Below are 21,807 nucleotides of genomic sequence, written 5' to 3'. Positions count from 1 at the left end.
TGGCACAGGCAGTAGCCTGTTGTAAATATTTGCCTGTGTAAGTATATAATGGATTGACATCGGAGTAATTTGAAAAAGTCTCTTTGTTCTGATACCATGATGGTCAACTTGTAGACCATATGTGGTCAATGGATCATATTTTGAGTACTAAGCACAAGTTTGGAAACTTGCTTCCAAACATACCATTGTAATGAACATTAATCAGCTTTTAAGGTACCTCGGTTAAGTCATTCATAAACCATTAGAGAGATTAACGTTCACTCACTGTGCATAGAAAGTAATCTTTTATTTTTTTAAGTTTCAGTTGTCCACCTTGAAATTAACATCGGCACTGTTGCAAATGTCAGGGGAGCTCTGCAAATCTTGCATACGTTCAAAGCATTTTAACAGTTGGCATTGCGATTTCAAGCCACTGTGATTTTCATTCTTCAGTGGTTGGTAGATTGACCTGTTTAATATTTATGAGCTATCATTCGTTGGTATTATCCTTTGTGTTTTCAGCAGGTTTTGCATAAGCAGGTATTTTTAAAAAAAAAGTGGTTCATTTTACAATGGAGAGCATTTGTTTAGTCAATGCCAAAGGCGGGGAAAAAAATAATATTTGAGGGAACTGGAGGTTCAAAGCTGAGTTTTAGTATGTTATTAACAGTCATTTGTGTTAAATTATTATTTAAGTACACTTTTATGGGAAATTTTGCCCTTCTCTTGTGCTCTAAGAGGCAGAATTGTTTAATTTAGTGGATTTTTGCCCATTTTCTCTCAGATTATTTCCAACTTTGCCACTGTATAGACATGCATTGTTTAGTAGAGGCTCTAGCACAGTAAAGCACAGAAGGCAGTAGGCACCCACCTATTGCTGAACTGTAGTGAACATGAATTTTAAAGTTGTTCATTTAAGTGTCTTGCATATAATATTAATGCATACAAAATATGTATTGTAATTACATTTTTTTTCAGTTTACAGTCAACTTTTTTTTTTCTTGCATGTAATTATCTTTTCCATTGATATCTTGTATATTAAAATGTATTTGTGCTTGTTCTGTCAGCACCAAATAAAGGTCAATAAATAAAAATGGAAATTAAAACAGTATTTATTAAACAGTGTGTATAAAAAATGACTTGTAGAATTTTGTACAGTAATTGTGATGATCAACGAGTGAATATGATTGTTTTTGTTTCACAGTGTATTTATATATGTAATTATTACATTTTTTTGTTGTTGTTGACTTCAGTGTGTTCACCCATGGAGGGATATGGAAGTTCAGTACATAACGTAAACTTACTAAAAGTGTTAGGAAAAATTCTTTTTTTTTTTTCTGTCTTCTTGCATTTCAGACTTTTTGTTTTTGATTGCATTTGCCCGTTTTGACGCTTCTTATGTTAACATTATCACTTGGCATTCATTTTAAGGTGATGTTCATGTGCAAAGGTTTTGGATGCCTTTAAAATGAGCTACTTTGGGAACAATGTGGCTCCTAAGTTGATCTGTTTTAATGTAGCACCACCAGTGTTACTTGTGCCTGCTAATTTGGCCACCAATTTTGGACCTAGCACCTTTCAACCAGACCATGCCCTGCATTGTACCAATGGCGGGACAGGTAAGTTATTTTATGGTTCATTGTAAACTGCTCTACGAATTTAAAATTGGCAAAGTTTAATATGTTGTTATATTCTAGGACTATAAAGCCTGACTAATTGTAGAGCATTTTATCAGTGTCTGGCAGATCTGTATTGCTTATATTTAAGCAAGTTAAGCAGCAGCTTGATCTCCAAAATATAGATGTTTCATAATAATGTAATCTCTCATGTCTTCCAGTTAGCTGATTTTTTTTTTTTTATGCTTATCTTATTCCTTCCTTTGCAGTTTTTGTTTTTTTGTTTCATCTCGTATTCTCACCTTTCGCAAACAAAGCTTTCCTAATGTTTTCTCCTCTTGCGTTTTCTTTATAACACAGAAAATGTATTCGGTATGTGTGACTCGCTTCTAGCTATCAGTGTGTTCATGTTGTCCACATGTAGTAAACTAATGAATTGCCAGTCTTTTAAAACACACCGATTGCCTGACCGTGAGAGGAAAGACATTGTGCAGCAGTTGTTTCCTTCAAATAGATAAGCTGAGTGGGTGGTAGGGTGGGAGTTAACTTTCAGTATTTTGAAATGAAGAGTGGAAGGCTTCAAGTACTAAGACAGCCAGTACCTTTCAATAGTCACTTAAACGCCTGGTGTCTTTTGAAGAGACGAAGCAGTCTAAAAGCCGCTTCATGCAGATGATTCTTTGATTTAGCATCTAAGATACAACACTATGTTAGGAAAGCTATCATTAAATAGGTATCATTACATATGCAAAATTGAAAGTTTAAATGACTTAATCCTTAATGGAAAAAGCATTAGAAGCAAATGAAATGAGCTAGAGTAACAGTATTCACTTGTAATGTTTTAGGAATTACTGTATCCCCATATATACTTATTGTTCATCTTCAATAAAAGGCAAGCGGAGAGAAAGTGTGGTGCTAAATGTCAAACATATTCTGATGAAAACAAGAGAATGTTAGAATCACTATAGGTTAATTTAGCAAATCCAGAGCTTTAATAATTGCTGTCTTAATGTTTCATTAATTAAGATGTGCAACACAGAAGTAGCGATAATGTAGGACTTCAAATTTTCAGGTTTAAATTGTAGAGGAGGTTGAAATAATACTCGTGTCAAATGACTACAATTACCTTACCCAGTTTGTCTTAAACTTAAGGTGAGATAATGTCTGCCTCATTCTTTTTGTTTTGAAGTTGAAGTATTTGCTCCTTTGAGCAACAGTGACGACATCATGGATACATTTGAAACAATATTTGAGGAAAAAAGATTCATACTTGTAAGAGCCAGTCTAGAACAGTTAATTGTAAAATTATTATCTAAACCAGAATAAAACATTTGTTTTACATACTGTAGTTGTGTTAAGATAATGCAAGTTTTTCCCAACTATAAGTTGTGTGTTAGAAATGTAACATCTTCATTAAAGAAAGAAACTTCTCCTCTAACACTACAAAATGAGTCAGTAATCAGACAGGAGAAGAGATTGTCATTTATTTTCACCCTCGGCACCAAACTCTCTCTCTCTCAGTACTCTGTTACAGCAGGATGAGAATGGTCAGAGACCCCCAGGATAGAGGTCCATTTTATAAACACTTGAATTTACATACACTGTCAATCAAAGCATACATTTTATTCTGGTCGGTTTGTTGGTTTACACATCAGGTAACTTAGGACAAGGTTTTTCTTGTTCTCCTGTATTGTTGGGTTTAGCCATTACCCTTGAAATTTCTGTGTATTTGACAACTGTCCATTCTTGTTGTTCACAGTACATTTCAGCACATTTTGTTGTTCACTTGACCTTTATCTGGTTTCTTGATGTGCCTAAACAGGGTTCCAACATTTATTAACCCGTTATGCTGTTTCTTTAAGATGAATGCTGTATTTTAAAATGGAAAGAATAGCAAGACACTTCATCCTAATTTACTGTGACCCCTAAGTCTAATCTTTCTTCCATAGATGTTAAAGGAACATTGGCAATGCTCTGCTAAAAGTCTAATGTAACAAGTAGGTCTAGATGTAAATTCAGTTCAAATAGTTTGCTTGCAAGTGGAAAGATAGAGACATATGGTTTTCTGCATGTACAGTGCCAACATATACAGAAATGTATATTTTGATTAGTAATAAAGACAGCATCTTAAATAAATGTAACTAAGATATGTAAGCCTGAAGCACAAAATAAAGTTTGCAGCACTACATAAAAATCCATCCATCCATTTTCCAACCCGTTGAATCCGAACAAGGATCACGGGGGTCTGCTAGAGCCAATCCCAGCCAACACAGGGCGCAAGGCAAGAACCAATCGTGGGCAGGGCGTCAACCCACTGCAGGACACCCACACGTACACACTAGGGAAAAATTAGAATCGCCAATCCACCTAACCTGCATGTCTTTGGACTGTGGGAGGAAACCGGAGCACCCGGTGGAAGCCCACGCAGACAGGGTGGAGAACATGCAAACTCCACACAGGATGGACCTGGAAAGCGATCCCGGGTCTCCTAACTGCGAGGCAGCAGCGCTACCACTGTGCCACCGTGCCGCCCACATAAAAATTTACTATGTTCAAACATTTTATAGAATAGGAATAAAAGATGCCAAATATAAAATAAAAGTGGTTTAAAACTTCAAGTGAAGCATTGGAAAATGTTATTTTCATGGGCATTACTGTTTGTGACCCTCTAACATTAGTATTAGTTGTTGTGGCAGAGAAAACAGAAAACCGAGAGAGAAAGAAAGAAAGACAGGTGAATGGAAACTCTCAAGAGAAGCTGTAAAGTATAGTCACTTAACAGACCAGGGTCAAAAACCAAAGAAAGGATTTGATAAAACTGATCTCCAAAACAAGGTCTAATTGTTTTTCCCCCTTAACTCCTAATACAAAAATATTATTGGAAAATGTTATTTCTTTGAGTCCAATACATGTTATAATTACACCTTTTTTTTTTGTAACTTTTTTTTTTGTCGTTGTTGGTTTCCAACCATTTAAAAATTATTCTGATGCAATCTAAATTTAAGTTTCCCCCGTTATTTGTTAATAAAATGCAATCAGTATGCTGTGACCACGGTTGTCAAACTTTTGACATCACCAGCCTTTGATTTTCAATATGGATGTGTTTCCAGTCAGGATTATCCCTCAGTTGATGTGTACAACTCTTTAGTAGTTGGTTGTTTTATTTCAACTAAGCCAAGTGCAAGATGCATTTTGTTATTGAATTTCTTTTAGACTTTGAATTTTTGGGTTTCTCTTGTGTTGTATTTTGTCTCATGTTTATATCACCCAGTCTTCTAGTTACTTAAGGTTATCCATGGGGACTTTGTCTCTCAACTGCACATAAATACTTGAAACAGAGAGCAGGCAGCTTTAAATAATATGATGTAATACCTCATAATGAAGAGATCTTGTTTGGTAGGAAAAGCAAGAAGTAGCCATCTATAGCAGTGATGTGGCCAAACTTAAATGGCAGCATTTCACAAAGAAAACAAACAAAATGTCTCTTCCACTGTGAAATTACTGTTGGTGGCTAGGATTGATGGTTGCCATATCTAATAGTTCATAGCTTACTTTTTTGTAATTTATTTACCTAATAATATTATGCAGCACTTTGAGGTACTTTCATGTATGAAAATGTCCAATATAAATGTTTCAGACATTTCCTAATATGACCTCCTACCTTCAGCCACTTGGCATAAATTCCAGTCTTAGAGATGGATGATTACAGGCATTGGTTGATTATTGGTTTTCTCTGGATAATCAAACATGAGTAGCTGGGGTAGAGAGGTGGGCTATTCATTCTTTATGTACAGAGAAGTGAATGAAAAATAGTTGCCTCGCTTATAAAATTACAAGTTATAACTTTGTCTGGTACAATTTTTTTGTGTTTAGTTCAAAATAGTCTTCCTTCTTGTTACTATATTTCTTATGACCAACAATAATAGAATCTCACAGACTTTGAAACTGTAATTGTCCTTAAACAATATCTGTTCTTTTGATCCAGATATGGTTTTTTTACCGGCTTTAAAACTAAAGCCCATAGATATAAGCAGACTAAACAGAAATGATAAGTTAAAACTTCAAAATTATTAAACTCTTAAAATGCTTGAGGTAATAATTCGTGTTCCTTATAAATTTTAAATATAAGAATCTCTACACTGTCAGTGATTGAGTAGAAAGAATCGGTTATATCTTTACAGTAGAGTTAAATTTTAGAAATAGGGCCATTTGTTCAATATGCAAACCCATATCAATCCTTATTTATTTTGTTACTACTTGACTGTTACAATGGAAAGATTATGAAAATATTGTTAATATAGATGCCTGTGCCTTCAAAAACTAGTTACTTGATAGATCCGTTGATCTTTTGAGTTCCCTTAGTCGGTTTTCTTCATACCACGGAAAAAATATTTTCCTTTGTCACCGGTCCAACCCTCCTCCAGTCCTATTTTAAAATAGATTATATTCTCATTTTTCAGTCTTTGTCCTCATTGCCCCCCCAACGCCAGTCTCAATGAGACATTATTATCTGCTTATGAAATGGTATTAGTGCATCTTGATGCCAAATAAATGGGCCATTCAAGAATTTGTCTTTTATACCACTGTGCTAGCTTATGAACAGGAAGACAATCAAGAAAAATGCCAGTGTATTACCTCTCTCAAAAGAAAGCCTCACACACTTTGTGTATTTGATCCGAATGCAAATTCCTAGTTGGTAATCTCGGATCAGAGATACTCTGTTTATCCAGAAAGCAGAATTACTAATCCATCATGCTTGGATGCACTTCTATATTGTGATGCAATAACTAGTTGATTACTTCCCTGGAGACTCCATTGTAGTACCAGATATCATCGATTCCCATTAATAGACCTACAAACTTGAAAGTCATTCTTGATCACCCCCATTTGTAAGGATATCATTTTGTGAGTTTTATTTGGAATTATTCTGTAGAGATTCTCCACACCATGTCCTGAAATGGTGTCCTTCGTCAACAAATTACCTGTCCCCAAGTTGTTCAGAGCCTACACTGAGCTACTCAGTGCCATATCATAGAATGTGTTTAAGGAAGGTTGATATTCCATGGTTGAGGGACACTTCTCAGTCCCTGGTGATCTTCTTTGAACGATATTTGTTCTGTGCTTCGAGGAACTGTGATAAGTGTGACTTTTAAAAGGGCTGTTGTGTTTTATGTAAGTATCCCCTTCATAGCATACTGCTGTTGCCCTGGTCATCTGTAGCTCTTTCCACACGGCTCTTTATTTGCCTTATCCACTACCTACATGATCACACGTCCAGCTTTGCCTCACACTACCCTAGAGGTCAGAGACACTATTATCTGCATCACTTTTCCCCAACACTGTCAGCCAATATAAGCCAGTCATCCTAATAAGACACAACAATGGCTCTTCATTCAGACCAATAGATTTTAGCAGATTAGAAGCAAGTGCCTGATATGTGCTTGCAAGCAGTGTCTGTCTTCTTTCTGTCTTTTATGCTTTGTATCAGTTGCTGTCACAGCTGTGTGCAAAGTCTAACAGTATTTACAGTAGGCAAGTGCCATTTCTTTTCTCCTGAATCTACTCAATCTATAATCTGTGTTTTGTTTAAGAAGTATCTTGCTCTGTGTTTTTGTGACTTGGTGGTGAGAATTTTTTATGAAAATATAGTAATAACTACAGGATATGTTAAATAACTAAGCACTCACATATAGTAACTTTGCATTCAACAAAATGTACGATATCAACCGCACAACAACTATTCCCATGTAGGTAAGTTGCACAGTGACTACCAGAGCACTCTAGCTAGTACTTATTTATGCATCATAGTGCTTTTTAGTCTAACTTTGTTATTAAGGAGCTTTTGCGCTTTATTAAAATTCTGATTGAATCTTTTGTGTGGAACAAAAAAGCCATTGAATTTTCCACTCTACCTGGGTATAAAATTGTCTTGATTATTCTTATTAAAACCTCAAACTTCTCATTAGGCTTTGCAGCGGTAATCAATCCAGCACAGCATATTCCTTTCCTCCTGCTTAACCCCTTTGGTTAGCTGTTGAGATTGGCATAATGTTGCCTGTCTTTTGCAAGGTTTTAACGTTGATTTACAGTGGTGTGAAAAACTACTTGCCCCCTTCCTGATTTCTTATTCTTTTGCATGTTTGTCACACAAAATGTTTCTGATCATCAAACACATTTAACCATTAGTCAAATATAACACAAGTAAACACAAAATGCAGTTTTTAAATGATGGTTTTATTATTTAGGAGAAAAAATCCAAACATACATGGCCCTGTGTGAAAAAGTAATTGCCCCCTGAACCTAATAACTGGTTGGGCCACCCTTAGCAGCAATAACTGCAATCAAGCGCTTATATAACTTGCAATGAGTCTTTACAGCGCTCTGGAGGAATTTTGGCCCACTCATCTTTGCAGAATTGTTGTAATTCAGCTTTATTTGAGGGGTTTCTAGCATGAACCGCCTTTTAAGGTCATGCCATAGCATCTCAATTGGATTCAGGTCAGGACTTTGACTAGGCCACTCCAAAGTCTTCATTTTGTTTTTCTTCAGCCATTCAGAGGTGGATTTGCTGGTGTGTTTTGGGTCATTGTCCTGTTGCAGCACCCAAGATCGCTTCAGCTTGAGTTGACGAACAGATGGCCGGACATTCTCCTTCTCCTTCTATCACAGCAAGCCTTCCAGGTCCTGAAGCAGCAAAACAACCCCAGACCATCACACTACCACCACCATATTTTACTGTTGGTATGATGTTCTTTTCTGAAATGCTGTGTTCCTTTTACGCCAGATGTAACGGGACATTTGCCTTCCAAAAGTTCAACTTTTGTCTCATCAGTCCACAAGGTATTTTCCCAAAAGTCTTGGCAATCACTGAGATGTTTCTTAGCAAAATTGAGACGAGCCCTAATGTTCTTTTTGCTTAACAGTGGTTTGCATCTTGGAAATCTGCCATGCAGGCCGTTTTTGCCCAGTCTCTTTCTTATGGTGGAGTCGTGAACACTGACCTTAATTGAGGCAAGTGAGGCCTGCAGTTCTTTAGACGTTTTCCTGGGGTCTTTTGTGACCTCTCGGATGAGTCGTCTCTGCGCTCTTGCTGTAATTTTGGTCGGCCGGCCACTCCTGGGAAGGTTCACCACTGTTCCATGTTTTTGCCATTTGTGGATAATGGCTCTCACTGTGGTTCGCTGGAGTCCCAAAGCTTTAGAAATGGCTTTATAACCTTTACCAGACTGATAGATCTCAATGACTTCTGTTCTCATTTGTTCCTGAATTTCTTTGGATCTTGGCATGATGTCTAGCTTTTGAGGTGCTTTAGGTCGACTTCTCTGTGTCAGGCAGCTCCTATTGAAGTGATTTCATGATTGAAACAGGTGTGGCAGTAATCAGGAAATTGAACTCAGGTGTGATACACCACAGTTAGGTTATTTTTTAACAAGGGGGCAATTACTTTTTCACACAGGGCCATGTAGGTTTGGATTGTTTTTCTCCCTAAATAATAAAAACCATCATTTAAAAACTGCATTTTGTGTTTACTTGTGTTATATTTGAGTAATGGTTAAATGTGTTTGATGATCAGAAACATTTTGTGTGACAAACATGCAAAAGAATAAGAAATCAGGAAGGGGGCAAATAGTTTTTCACACCACTGTAAATTAAACTGAAAACCAGAAGCCCATATGTTTAATTCAGATGTGTCATATGCACAGAATCTGGTGGAAGGTAGGAAATTGCTTAAATTCTTGGGTAAAATGGCACAAGCATAATCCAGCTTTACTTGGTGCAAACCAACCTGTTTTCCTTTTCACATTGGTCCAGCAGACACTTAGGTGACATCTTTGATACCAGGCTCATTATATTACAGTCTCCAGAAATTTCCTTCTCTGTTCCTTTAACCTCATTTTTCTGACTCCATCTATGCTATTGAAAGCCTCTGAGGTGCTGTATCTTTTTCACTTCTATCTGTAAATCTTGTCTGTTGCCATCTTAACAAGGTTACTCCTAAATTACAATTAGTGACATTTGTTTACACTGTTCTTCAGAAGATATTTTAAATGCACCCCACACCTCTATTCCATGTGTGTTGGAATTGCGTATATAAAAGTACAACTACTTCACCAAGACATTCCTCTATACAGTATACTGTTTTAAATTGTCCATCATTGCAACCATATGCCTTGATCCTCTGCTCATTTTGCCATTGCTTTTCTATGGAATCACTTGGCACCTTTGTTCATACGTTTTGGGAATGGCTCCTAGACTTTTGTCAGCTAAGTGTGACTTAATGTTGCACATTTTTCCATCTAGCATACCACTTGTCACTCGAATCTGCCATTAACAGGACCTGTGCAGTTTATTCTTGAATTTATTTCATCAGTGACTATTAGCCTCAGGTACTTAAGTAGCAAAAGCAATTCTAGTCTTCTGTTAGGTGTCTTCAGATCTTATTTTCTTTACCCTTTGGCACTCTCATTTTATTTGTTACATTTAGATCATTGAGCTACAAACACAAATACAACATCTGGCTCCAGTTTTGCCAGTATTTGATTGTTACACCTGGGAAGGTGAAAATTGTAGTCTAATAAAGACTTTCCCAGAGGCTAGTCTGGTAAGAGATGCTTGACAGTCTGTTTCAAACAAGATATATGCAGTTTAGACCAATGAGAATGCACTGTGTTCTATCTAGGATTGAATTCCATACATTATCTGATATTCCACAGTAAGTATACATTCTTTCTTCAAGCTCTAGAACAGATCTTCTGAGTGAGGTTGTATAATTTTCATATTCTGCATAGTTATGATATGTAATAAATCATTGATTGGATGTAACCGATTACAATTCGCAAAAGCTGCCATTACCAGTCCCTAAATCTCTTGCAATGGAAGAAATATTTCAGTAAGATATTGTATTTACTATGATATCAGTTAGAATGCAAATTTCCAAAGATTCTCCTACAGTGTACTTGCAATAGCTTCACATATGGTATGTTTTAGCAAGGAGAATTATGAATAGCATGTAAAGGTGTGGTTCACGGTAGGGAAGCTCCGATCAGGTTTTTTAAGGTGATACCGATCCCCAATTTCATGTTACTTGATCGGCCGATTTTAGTTACCGATTCCTTTTTTTTTTCTTTCCTCTCTATCCCTTTGAAAAACTTATTACACAAAGTCCATGTATAACCAGATACATAGAAGCCTTTTGTCCTGCATTTAGTGTTTATAATTAAACTATAGACCAACAGAATGAAATTATGTAGGCTTATTGTTCAGTGACCATAAAATACTAATTTAAATTACATACTTAAAATATGTACAAAAATGTGTCCATAATGCATATGGCATAAACGAAAAAATGCCTCTCATAATTACAAGCAGTCATCTTTTTTCTGTAATGAATGTAACTGAAACAAAGCTTCTTTTTCAAAAAGGTGGTTTTCATAGTTTTTCTAACAGCAAAAAAATATATACACAATTAATTGATATCGACAATTAAACACTGTTTTTTCTTTTTTTTAATTTTATTGTAATCATTCCATACAAATAGATCAATTTTTACAAAAACATAGGATTGAAAACAAATCAACCACCACCCCTAAACACTGCTTAAATGTAAATATATATGCACTTCTAGGTTTAAATTATTTTTAATCATTAATTGCACTACAGTTTTTTGCTGTTAAAATATTCATTTACTATATTTATACAGATGGTTTTTTTTTCTTCACAGTATCAGCTAGATACTTGTAATTCTTGAGGTGTAATTATAAATATGCATTACCATATTAATTATTTAGTACATGTTTCTTACTGAAACCTGCAGTATGACATTCAGCAGCAAACAATACACAGTACAAATCTTGGGGGGGAAAAAAGCTGCAAATGTTCATAAGTTGTTTATCAAGAAGACTCAAGACTAACATGCTTAAGAGGTTTATAAAACACATTTTGCTGTTAAATTAACCTTTTGTTTTTCCAGTTTAAAATGTAAGCTGCTGCACTTAAAACAAGCTTGCAGTGCAAAATAACACCGTGTCCGTTGTAATCAAAACACACAATAAATAAAAGTTCTGTATGTTTAAATTAAAAAGACCTGAATTGATTCATGTCCTGTGCAAATAGACATTAAGAAAATCCTCCAATTCCTTTTTCTCAGTTTATTACTCCACTTTCTTTAATGGAAAGGCATAACAAGCCTCGATTTGCTGCTCTTTGTAGGAAGCAGCAAAAGAGATGTGCACTACCTCAATTACCACAATAGCTGGCATAAAGGAGCACTGCAACAAAATTACCATAAAGCCTAAAAAATAAGGGGCTGAAAAAAAATCAGTTTTGGTGATCGGTAAATCGAGTAAATATCCTTCAATTTAGATCAGCAGCCGATCAATCTGAACATTCCTGTTTCATGACTAATGTAACTGTTACTAATACCAGATCCTCTGCACATACAGAAACAATACATATTTGCTATATTTAATACAAGTTTGTATATATTGATGCCCAGAATATAAAAATAGGAGATTCCAGGTCATCTTAAAGCAATCTCAAAAGCAGAATTGAAAAATGCTAGGTCTCAAAAGAAGTTTTTTTAAACCTGGGATATCTTCCTATTCAGTATAAACTAGACACATTTTAGGTTTTATTAATAAAAAATTGGACACTTTGGAAATGATGTAAGAATTTGTGTAGGTAGTGGATTAAGTGGGTTTGAATATCTTATTTTAATTATTTCTTTAAGCTGAGTATAAAAAGTTTGATGGCGCTGGTCATACCATTCTCTAGTTGACGACTGCAGTGGATAGAGCAGAACTACAAGGAGTTGGTTTTTTCGTTGATAATTAAACCATTATCATTTTCGGCATAACCACTTCTGTTTATTTGTATGATCGATTGTGAGAGTTTTAGCTGACAGCGACTTAGCGGAAAAATTGCTGTTGGTTGTGTTTTCTTTCATAGCTTGACATTCTGGCTTTGCTCACAGAGCCCAGCTTGAATCATAAGCATGATCTTGGAACACAGCACATGTTGAAATGATCAGAATAGACTCATTTAATGATGATCTTATTTTTTGTAAAGATTGCAACAAGTGCTTACCATTTTCCTAGTGTAGGGAATTTAAGGATTTAGTTTTCAGAATAAACATTTGTGTGTTGAAGAGTTATCTGATCTTTATTTTTATTAATACTGCACATTGAGCAGGCCTGCGATATAAAAGGGCAACAAAGAGCCTAAGCAGACAAGTGAATATACAGTATTTTAAATTAGATTTAATGTATATTTGAAACATGATTTCTAAAGTGATGATAATCACTCATTTTGTATAGTAAGCACTAAGTAGAAAATCTCTTGCACGTTCCTACTGAAGTACTTTTAACAGTTCCTTCTTTGCTAATTTCAGTCAGATGTTGTCACTCTTCAAACTCGGTCAGGCCAAGTTCAGACAGAAGCAATGCATTATGTTCTACAGATGTTTTGAAGCTTCCCCTCCAAAAAAAAAGTGTTTATCTTGTTTATTTACCGTACTTATCAAACAACTCTCGTAATACAAGTGTCATTGCACAACAAATTAAAATGTCATTGCAAGTTATGTTTAAGTATTTTTTTTTGTATTCTCATGTACTGTACATTTAAAGAGATTCCAGAGATTTCTTTTTTTCTTTTTTCAAGTATTTATTTTCATGGTATTAATGCATCTACCTTTTTTGCTGTTCTCTCTTTCTCTGTTAAATATTTTGTAGGTTAAATGTAATAGCTGACAGTTTTTATTCTGATTGAGAAATGTAATATTTGTGTGCATTTATCTTTTTGGTAGAATGTTCAGTGACTGCTGTTTTAAAAGCTAGAAGACTCCATTTGAGATGGTACAGTATCTAAGTTTTTAATTTATAAACTTTCATGTACTAAAGCAAGAGAAGAGAGATAGTTGAAGAGATCTGTTGATGCTGTGAGATTTTATATATTCATAGTTTATTAGTATGTAACTGGTTTTCTATTTCTGAGTCAGATTTATTTCTTTCTTCACAGCTTCGTAATGCTACATTTATGAATATAACAGGGAAGCTTAAAACATAATGAAATATCTGCATAATTATTCAATACATACTAATATGATCAGTGTAAGGTACAGAATATTAAAGCCAGAATGAAGTGTATATCCTTGCACATGGCAACATCCATCAAACTTGACAATTGTCAGGGGTGCCAGTCAGCCTAATGGTATAATTTTGGTTCATAGGAGTCGTCCCCAGGCATTTAAAGCAGACTTCACACTAATGGTTCCCCAATTTATATATTTGTTACAGGATATTTGGTATACTGAAAGTATACTTTTTAAATCTGTGTGCTCTAATACCATTAAATTGACTTCAGTTCTTTCTAAGCTACATTTCTGCTCTTAAAAGATTGATATAAATAAGGGACTGCATTATTATGAGCCGTTGAATATAATGTCTAAACAATTACATGAAATTGGAGCAGAGTTTGGTTGTACAGGTTGAGTATCCCTAATCCGAAATTCCAAAATCCAAAAACTTAATGAGCAGGGACATGACGCCACCTGTGTTGTCTCCATTTTTTTTCCTGCTAATTGGATGCAAAGAATTATTATTATTATTATGAGTAACTTGTAGATTGGAGTATTCTGAGCTAGTGTGAGAATGGGGAGAAGGAAGTTTCTGGTCCCCCTGTGAAGCACTGAGTGCCACACAAAAAGGACACCACAACTGGAAAATTTCACACCAGGAGTCTTACTTTTAAATCTTTGTTTAGATTAGTATGAAATTATGTTTTAGCCAAAAAAACAGAAAATGCATGTGGTATAAATTTCATTATAAAACATGGCATACGCACATTTCTACAGTTTAAATATATAAATGACAATCATCTGGTAAATGTACATCCGGGAATGCACCTCAAAACTCATATTGCTTTCGCAGGTAACCTGAGCATCAATGGGATATCATAAATTTCAGTTAACAAAAGAATCTTCATTCACATTTGGTGCCCTTATTTCAATTAAAATGCAGTCAGTTTTTCACCATTATGTTAGGAAAACCAGGCACTGCTGCAATTTACCTTTTTATGTTGGCAAAAATATTTTGTTTGTGCACCCACGCCATATGAAACAATGTTGTGCCCCATTAGTCAAGTAATGGCTTCCAGCATAACAGGAATGATGGGGGTGAAGGTTGGTTGAGATATTCCTGACTTGTCTTACAGCTAGGACGTAGGATATCTCTGGGTCCACGGTTCTTGAGGCTGATCCACCAATTAGCTGTGAACCAGCTGTGATTGCACAGGTGGTGAACCAGCTGAGGGGGGGAAAGGCTTCAGGGATCTGTGGTATCCGGGTTGAACTTCTCCAGGCTGGTGGTAAGGCTGTCCTCCTGGCATTGCAAGCATCTTTGCTTCCATTTGGCAAACTGGCATCATCCCAACTGATTGGAAAACGGGACTTGTCGTCCCTATCTGGAAAAGGAAGGGTGATCGCCTGGATTGCGGCAACTACAGGGGGATAACACTGCTGTCGGTGCCGGGTAAGGTCCTTGCTAGAGTCATCCTCAATGGGATCATGGTCACTTGCTTACCTACCAGGGACCGGAACAGTCTGGTTTTATGCCTAAAAAGTCTGCCATCGACCGCATCCTGGCACTGAGGGTTTTAATGGAATGCAAACGTGAGTTTCTTTGCAGCCTTTGTCAAGTGTTCGACTCAGTTGATCGAGCTGCCTAGTGGGACATCCTAAAGGTTGCTGGATATCCTGGCCAGCCTGTATACTGGTACTATGAGTGCTGTGCAGAGTGGAGGCAGACCCTCTGTGTTTTTCCCAGTTGATTCTGGGGTTCATCAACAGTGTGTTCTGCTCTTACTCTATTCAGTGCTTGTATGGACTGGGTGTTGGGCAAGGTCGTGGGGTCCAGCGGCTGTGGGGCATCTGTTGGTGAAGAAAGGTTCATGGATCTTGACTTTGCTGACAATGCTGTGCTCTTTGCAGAGTCAATGGAGGCTCTGATTGGGGCACTCGAGAGACTGAGCGAGGACTCTTGAGTGTCTGGGCTTGCGAGTGTCCTGGATAAAAACCAAGATCCAGGCCTTTAATGGATCGAGAGGACCTCATCGAGCGGTTTACTTACCTTGGCAGTGACATTCATGTCTCTGGTGACTCTTCCTATGAAGTCAGTAGACAGATTGGGGGAGCATATCATGAGGTCGCTGGAAAGGGGTGTGTGGCGCTCCCGATATCTGAAAAAGGATGAAGGTCCAAGTCTTTAGAGTCCTGGTGCTTCCTGTTTTGCTAAATGGTTGTGAGACATGGACACTATCCAGTGACCTGAGACAAAGTCTGGACTCCTTTGGTACTGTGTCTCTCCAGAAAATCCTTGGGTACTGTTGGTTTGACTTTGTGTTGCTTATGGAGTGCTGAATGAGGCACATTGCCTGCGTCGTGAGTGAGCGTCAGTTATGACACTATGGTCATGTGGCGTGTTTCCCTGAGGGCAATCCAGCTTGTAAGATCCTCATTGTTGGGGACCCAAGTGGCTGGACCAGGCCAAGGGATCGCCCACGTAACACCTGGCTGCGGCAGATAGAGGGTCATTTCTGGAGGGTGGAACTGGACCGCATGTCCGCCTGGGGGGTTACAAACCGGGATCCCAATTTGTTTCGTTGTGTGGTGGTTGCGGCAACACGCTGTACCGATGCATGCTCCCCAACTTGACTTGACTTATAGCTACCTGAGAAGTGATAATGGGTAGCTCACATAAACTGAAAAAACAAAAAAGCCTTACCCTGCCACCCCCAAAAACAGGGAACTACAGTATGGTCTGCACATTATTCATCACTTTTGAGGTTTTTTTTTTATTTTAGTGACTCCTTCTCAGGAAAAGAAAAGGATGACATAAGGCAAAGAATGCAGTTAAAAAAACTGCTGTTACTCTAGCTGGAAAGGCTGTTGCACATGGCAGACGAAAAGAGAATCTTCTTCGTCTGGTGTCACTCATGATGTTCTCTCCCCATGCTACCACACTCCTTTTTCTTCACCAGTGGCAGAGTGTGGTATCTGTGCTTATTGTTCTGAGCCAGCCGCTTACATCCTAATTATCTCTCCGGCAGGCAGTCCTCATTTCTATGACCACCTCGTATTGTCCCCTAGTACTCCCCAATCCTTGGTACTCATAGCTGAGTCGCTACAATATTTGTGATTTCAACACACACAATAATAGCTCACTGATAAGAATTATTGTATGTTTGAGTCGTCATTTTAGCAGGTTTGGTTGCATTTTTCTATTTGATCACACCAAGAACTCATAATGCAAAAGCAAATATTCCAAAATCCTAAATAACTTCTTTCCTTCCATTCATATTATGCTTAACCTAATGGTTGTAATTTATCAGCTTGCGTATTTGTTCTCTTTTGCAAGTGGTTTTAGTATTGGAGTTTGTTTTGTTTGTTACAAGATAGCAGTATAGGTTTCAAATAAAGTACTTTATCCATTCCATATGCAAATTTTAGGGTTCATGGTAGAGGTGCTCCAATCAGGTTTTTTGAAGGCTAGTATTGTGTTAATAGATCAGGTGATTTGGTGTTTTCTTTTTTTATTATTACGCAATTTTATTCAACTTTTAATCCCTTTGTCTGGGTAAAATTTTGATGGCAACTCTGGTCTGTACTGGGAACTGAGAAGGATTGCTGCAAGGGCTATGAGGGTTGATTAAGGAGGCTTTTGTTAGAGATATCTGTGAACAAGTGACACTCGTCATGCTTACAGGGGAATTGAAGAATTGTGCACATCTGAATCTGTTCCTCCCACAGTCGTGGTCAGGGCAGCTGATGGAGCCGTCTTTCAGATGATTCTACAGTTGTGACCCGCTGGGCTGGCTACTTTGAGCAGCTGTTTAAAGTTGATCCTCCAGCTAGAATGTTGGACGTCTCTGGGTCCATGGTTCTTAAGGCAGATCCTCCAGTTAGCTCTGAACCACACAATCTGACTGAGATTACACAGGTGGTGAATTAACTGAGGGTAGGGAATGCTGCAGGGGTCTGTGATGTCCATGGTGAACTTCTCCAGGATGGTGGTAAGGCTGTCGTCCTGGCATTGCAAGCAATCATTGCTTCCATGTGGGAGACAGGCTTCATCCCAACTGAGTAGAAAATAGAATTTGTCGTCCCTATCTGAAAAGGGAAGGGTGATTGTCTGGAATACGGTTACTATAAGAGGGGTAATACTGCTCTTGGTGCTGGGCAGGGTCCTTGCTAGGGTCAACCTCAACAGGAACTGTAATCACTTGCTCACCTAGCAGTGACTACCTAAGAAATCTACCATTGAATGCTTCCTGGCACCAAGGGTTCTCATCGAGTGCAATTGTGAATATCCGCAAAGTGTCTTTTCAGCCTTTTGTTGATTTTCATAAAGCGTTTGACTCGGCTGATTGAGCTGACCTGTGGGACATCCTGAGACTTTGTGGGATCACCCCCAAAAAAGTTGCTGGATATCATGGTATACTGGTACTGTGAGTGCTGTGCAGAGTGCTTTTCCCAGTTAATTCTGGAGTTCACTAGTAGTATGTTCTTGCTGCTACCCTGTGCAGTGCTTGCATGGATTGGGTGTTGGGCAGCATTGTGGGGTCCAGCGGCTGTGGGGCATCTGTTGGTGATGAAAGAGTCACTGATTTTGACTTTGTTGAAAATGCTGTGATTTTGTGGAGTTTTGGATCGGGGGGCTCGAGAGGTATCTTGAGTGTCTTGAGCTTGCGAGTGTCCTGGATAAAAATCAAGATCCAGCCCTTTAATGAGTTCTTGGGTACGGCCATCAGCAGTGTCTGTTTGTGGAAAGAGAGTGTTGACTGCATTGAGAGGTTTGCTTACCTCAACAGTGACATTCATGTCTCTGGTAACTCTTCCTATGAAGTCATTGGACAGATTGGGAGACCACGAAGGGTCCTAAAGGTCACTGGAAAGGGCTGTGTGGCGTTCCCATTGTCTTTGTAAAAGGACAAAAGTCAAAGCCTTCAAAGTCCTGGTCCTTTCTGTTTTGCTATATGGTTGCGAGACATGGATGCTATCCAGTGACCTGAGACGAAGAGTGGACGCCTTCAGTGTGGTGCCTCTTTTGAAAATTCTTGGGTACCGCTGGTTTGACTTTATGTCAAACACGCAAGTGTTCACAGAGTCCTGAATGAATCACATTACCTCCATTGTGAAGGAGCATCAGTTCTGGCTATGTGATGCAGTTCCCCAAGGGTGGTCTGGCTTGGGGATGCCCACATGAAACCTGGCTGCGGCAGAAAGATGGTCATATCCGGAGGGTAGGACTGGACCACGTGTCTGCCTGGGCATTGGCCAACTGGGGTTCCAAGCTGTTTCGTTGTGTGCGTGCTGCAATGCACTGTACCAGTGCGTGCTTCCTGACCTGACGCAACAATAAGTGTGATGGGATCTAAATACTTTCTGAATCCACTGTGTAATCCATGCATCAATTTTCAAACCGTTTACGTAACAGCAGGGTGGTGGGTAATAGAATTCACTGTACTAGACTGGAAAATTAAGATTGATCAATAAGCTCTCTGTGCAAAAGGTTTATTTTTCTCCTATTAATATGACACTAAAACCTTTTCACATGACACTTTAGGTATGCAGTATTAGCAAGACAGTGAATGAACTGAGAAAGTGACATTTTTAGGAGTAAAAGTGTGAGAATTGTGTCCTTAAGTAAAAATGGTCAATTCTTATAAACAAGTTACTTCATGTAAGACTTTCATACTGAACTTGGGTGGCAGAATTTTATTAGTGCTAGAAAAAAATAAAAGAATCACCATTAAATATGTGCTGTTTATACTCTAAATATACATCATAGTTACTGGCAGACATGCCCTTTGGAATCGTATTTACTTTTTAAATTACTTTTTGCTGGTCTCTGTTTGTTTCTCACTCAATATATTCAGATTAACAGTAGGTCTTTAGTTCCCTCAAATCACTCCTCTGCACTGGCAATGTATTAATTTTCTAGATAAAGTCCTGTAATAGTGATAAACATTTTTATTAGATTATATTTCACAAATTTATTGTTGTAAAATACAGTATATACATTTGAAAGTTTTTTGTTGTCCTTCATACTGTTTTTAATTTAATAGGAATGTGGTGTCTTTGATTCTAAAGCACGGATTTTTGGAGCTTTCTGGAAAAACATTGCTTGAATGGTACCTTAATTTACCATTTGAAGACAGAAAGATTATACAAGGTAATGTCATACTGGAGAAAAATGATGGATAAGCAATTTTTAAATCCAAGTCAATTTTATAAATCATATTTCATGTGAATGTGCAGCACCAGGTTTCAGTTTAAAGACAACAGTGAAATAATAAGCCTCTGTGATGGGCAACTTCTAAGAGAATATTTCTTTTAGCATGCCATGAATGTACAGCGTACTGCACACAGAATAAGAAGTTCAGAAAGACTCCTTACAATATAGCCATGTGTTTGTGCAGATATAATGAGAAGTGAATAATTGGAGTCATTAATTGACTGGGACAACAGCTTTGATACTGTATTCTGATAGAATTTGTCACAGGTTACTTTAAAACTTCACACAGACTTTAAACTTAAAAAATAGCCATCTAGTGTGTTCTATATGCAAAGAATCTCTTGAAAATTGCAACAGCTTTCTCTCATAGAATACATTTGTTTTTTTCTACCTACGTTGTAATTTCAGAAAATTTAAATTTAAAAATACTGTTTTCTAGGCCTGGGTAAAAATATCAATTAATTATATTTCATTTAAACAATTATCGATTCTTAAAGTCCCAAGGTCGATCTTGTGAATCTCTATCCTGCTCAATTATCATATGTAGATTTTGCTTATCTTCATTTTTGGTATCTGATTCAGTAGATGTTACTAATGTGCCTGTTAAGTTTTTCTACGGAAAAAGTACTTTACTACCTCGCATAGAATGAGAAGGTTCCGGCTGCAGGTAGGACTGCATAAAATGGTGTGTCCTTTAACACTTAAATCAGATGTGTGGATACACTACAGATTCAAACGGTGCATCAGTAAAGAACAATTTGAATTAAAGCAAAGTCATATGTAAGCTGTGCATCATTGAAGTTTTGTTGTAACACAACAAATTTGAGAAATCATTTATCCCAGTGTCACCCATAAACGTAATCTTAGTCTACATCCAAATGAGTAGGACCTAAACAATGTACACTGGAGCCGGCAGGTAGCTCCAAGCTTCCATTTAATTCACCTTGTGCCTCATTAATTACAATCTATAGTTGTTTTTATCTATAAATATGAGACCCTACAGCATTGTTGAAAACAAGGGCTTTCGACAAATGATAGAGGTTTTCAAATTGCAGTATGCTTTACCAAACAGAAAGCAAATGAGTCAAGTTATAGTACCCAGGCTTTAAGAAGATGTTAAGCAAAGCATCACCATGTCTTTCAGGTCAGTGGAGAGAAAAGCCCTAACTTGCAACAGTTGAAAATCCAGGGCAACAGATTCCTACATGAGTCATATGTCGCTGCATTAAAAATAACAACAACAGCAACATTTATTTATATAGCACATTTTCATACAAAAAGTAGCTGAAAGTGCTTTACATAATGAAGAATAGAAAAATAAAAGACACAGTAAGAACATAAAATAAGTCAACATTAATTAACATAGAATAAGAGTAAGGTCCAATGGCCAGGGTGGATAGAAAAAAAAAAAAAACTCCAGACGGCTGGAGAAAAAAATAAAATCTGTAGGGATTCCAGACCATGAGACCGCCTGACCAGTCCCCTCTGGGCATTCTACCTAACATAAATGAAACAGTCCTCTTTGGATTTAGGGTTCTCACGGAAGGACTTGATGATGATGGTCACGTAGACTTCTGGCTTTTAATCCATCCATCATTGTTGGAGCATCATGATGCTTTGAGTAGGTGGTGGTGGTGCAGGCCGGAAAAAGAAACAGAAGAGAGAGTAGGGGTCAGTACGGATTTTAGAGCCACCATGAATAGTTATTATGATGAATTGAACATACAGAGTATCAGGATTAAGTTAAAGTGAAGTTATATAAAGGTCATGTTAAAGTAATATGTTTTCAGCAGTGTTTTAAAGTGCTCTACTGTATTAGCCTGGCGAATTCTTATTGGCAGGCTGTTCCAGATTTTAGGTGCATAACAGCAGAAGGCCGCCCGCCTCACCACTTCTTTTAAGTTTTGTTCTTGGAATTCTAA

The 21,807-nt window shown here is 37.5% G+C and overlaps 1 protein-coding gene across 3 annotated transcripts in view; it reads left to right on the top strand.

Moving 5' to 3' along the window:
• Nucleotides 1-21,807, top strand: part of rbm44 (RNA binding motif protein 44) — a 71,224-nt gene that overhangs the window by 5,438 nt on the left and 43,979 nt on the right. For all 3 annotated transcript variants that reach the window (XM_039754930.1, XM_039754928.1, XM_039754929.1), the window contains exons 2-4: nt 1,411-1,598; nt 13,399-13,447; nt 19,716-19,822. In XM_039754930.1, the coding sequence (XP_039610864.1) occupies nt 1,448-1,598; nt 13,399-13,447; nt 19,716-19,822 (307 nt within the window). In that variant the 5' untranslated portion in view covers nt 1,411-1,447. The remainder of the gene's footprint in view (nt 1-1,410; nt 1,599-13,398; nt 13,448-19,715; nt 19,823-21,807) is intronic.

This window comes from Polypterus senegalus, chromosome 6, assembly GCF_016835505.1.
Source record: "Polypterus senegalus isolate Bchr_013 chromosome 6, ASM1683550v1, whole genome shotgun sequence".
NCBI lineage: Eukaryota > Metazoa > Chordata > Cladistia > Polypteriformes > Polypteridae > Polypterus > Polypterus senegalus.
The sequence above is the reverse complement of the archived record's forward strand: the minus strand, read 5'-3'. Positions and strand labels throughout refer to the sequence as shown.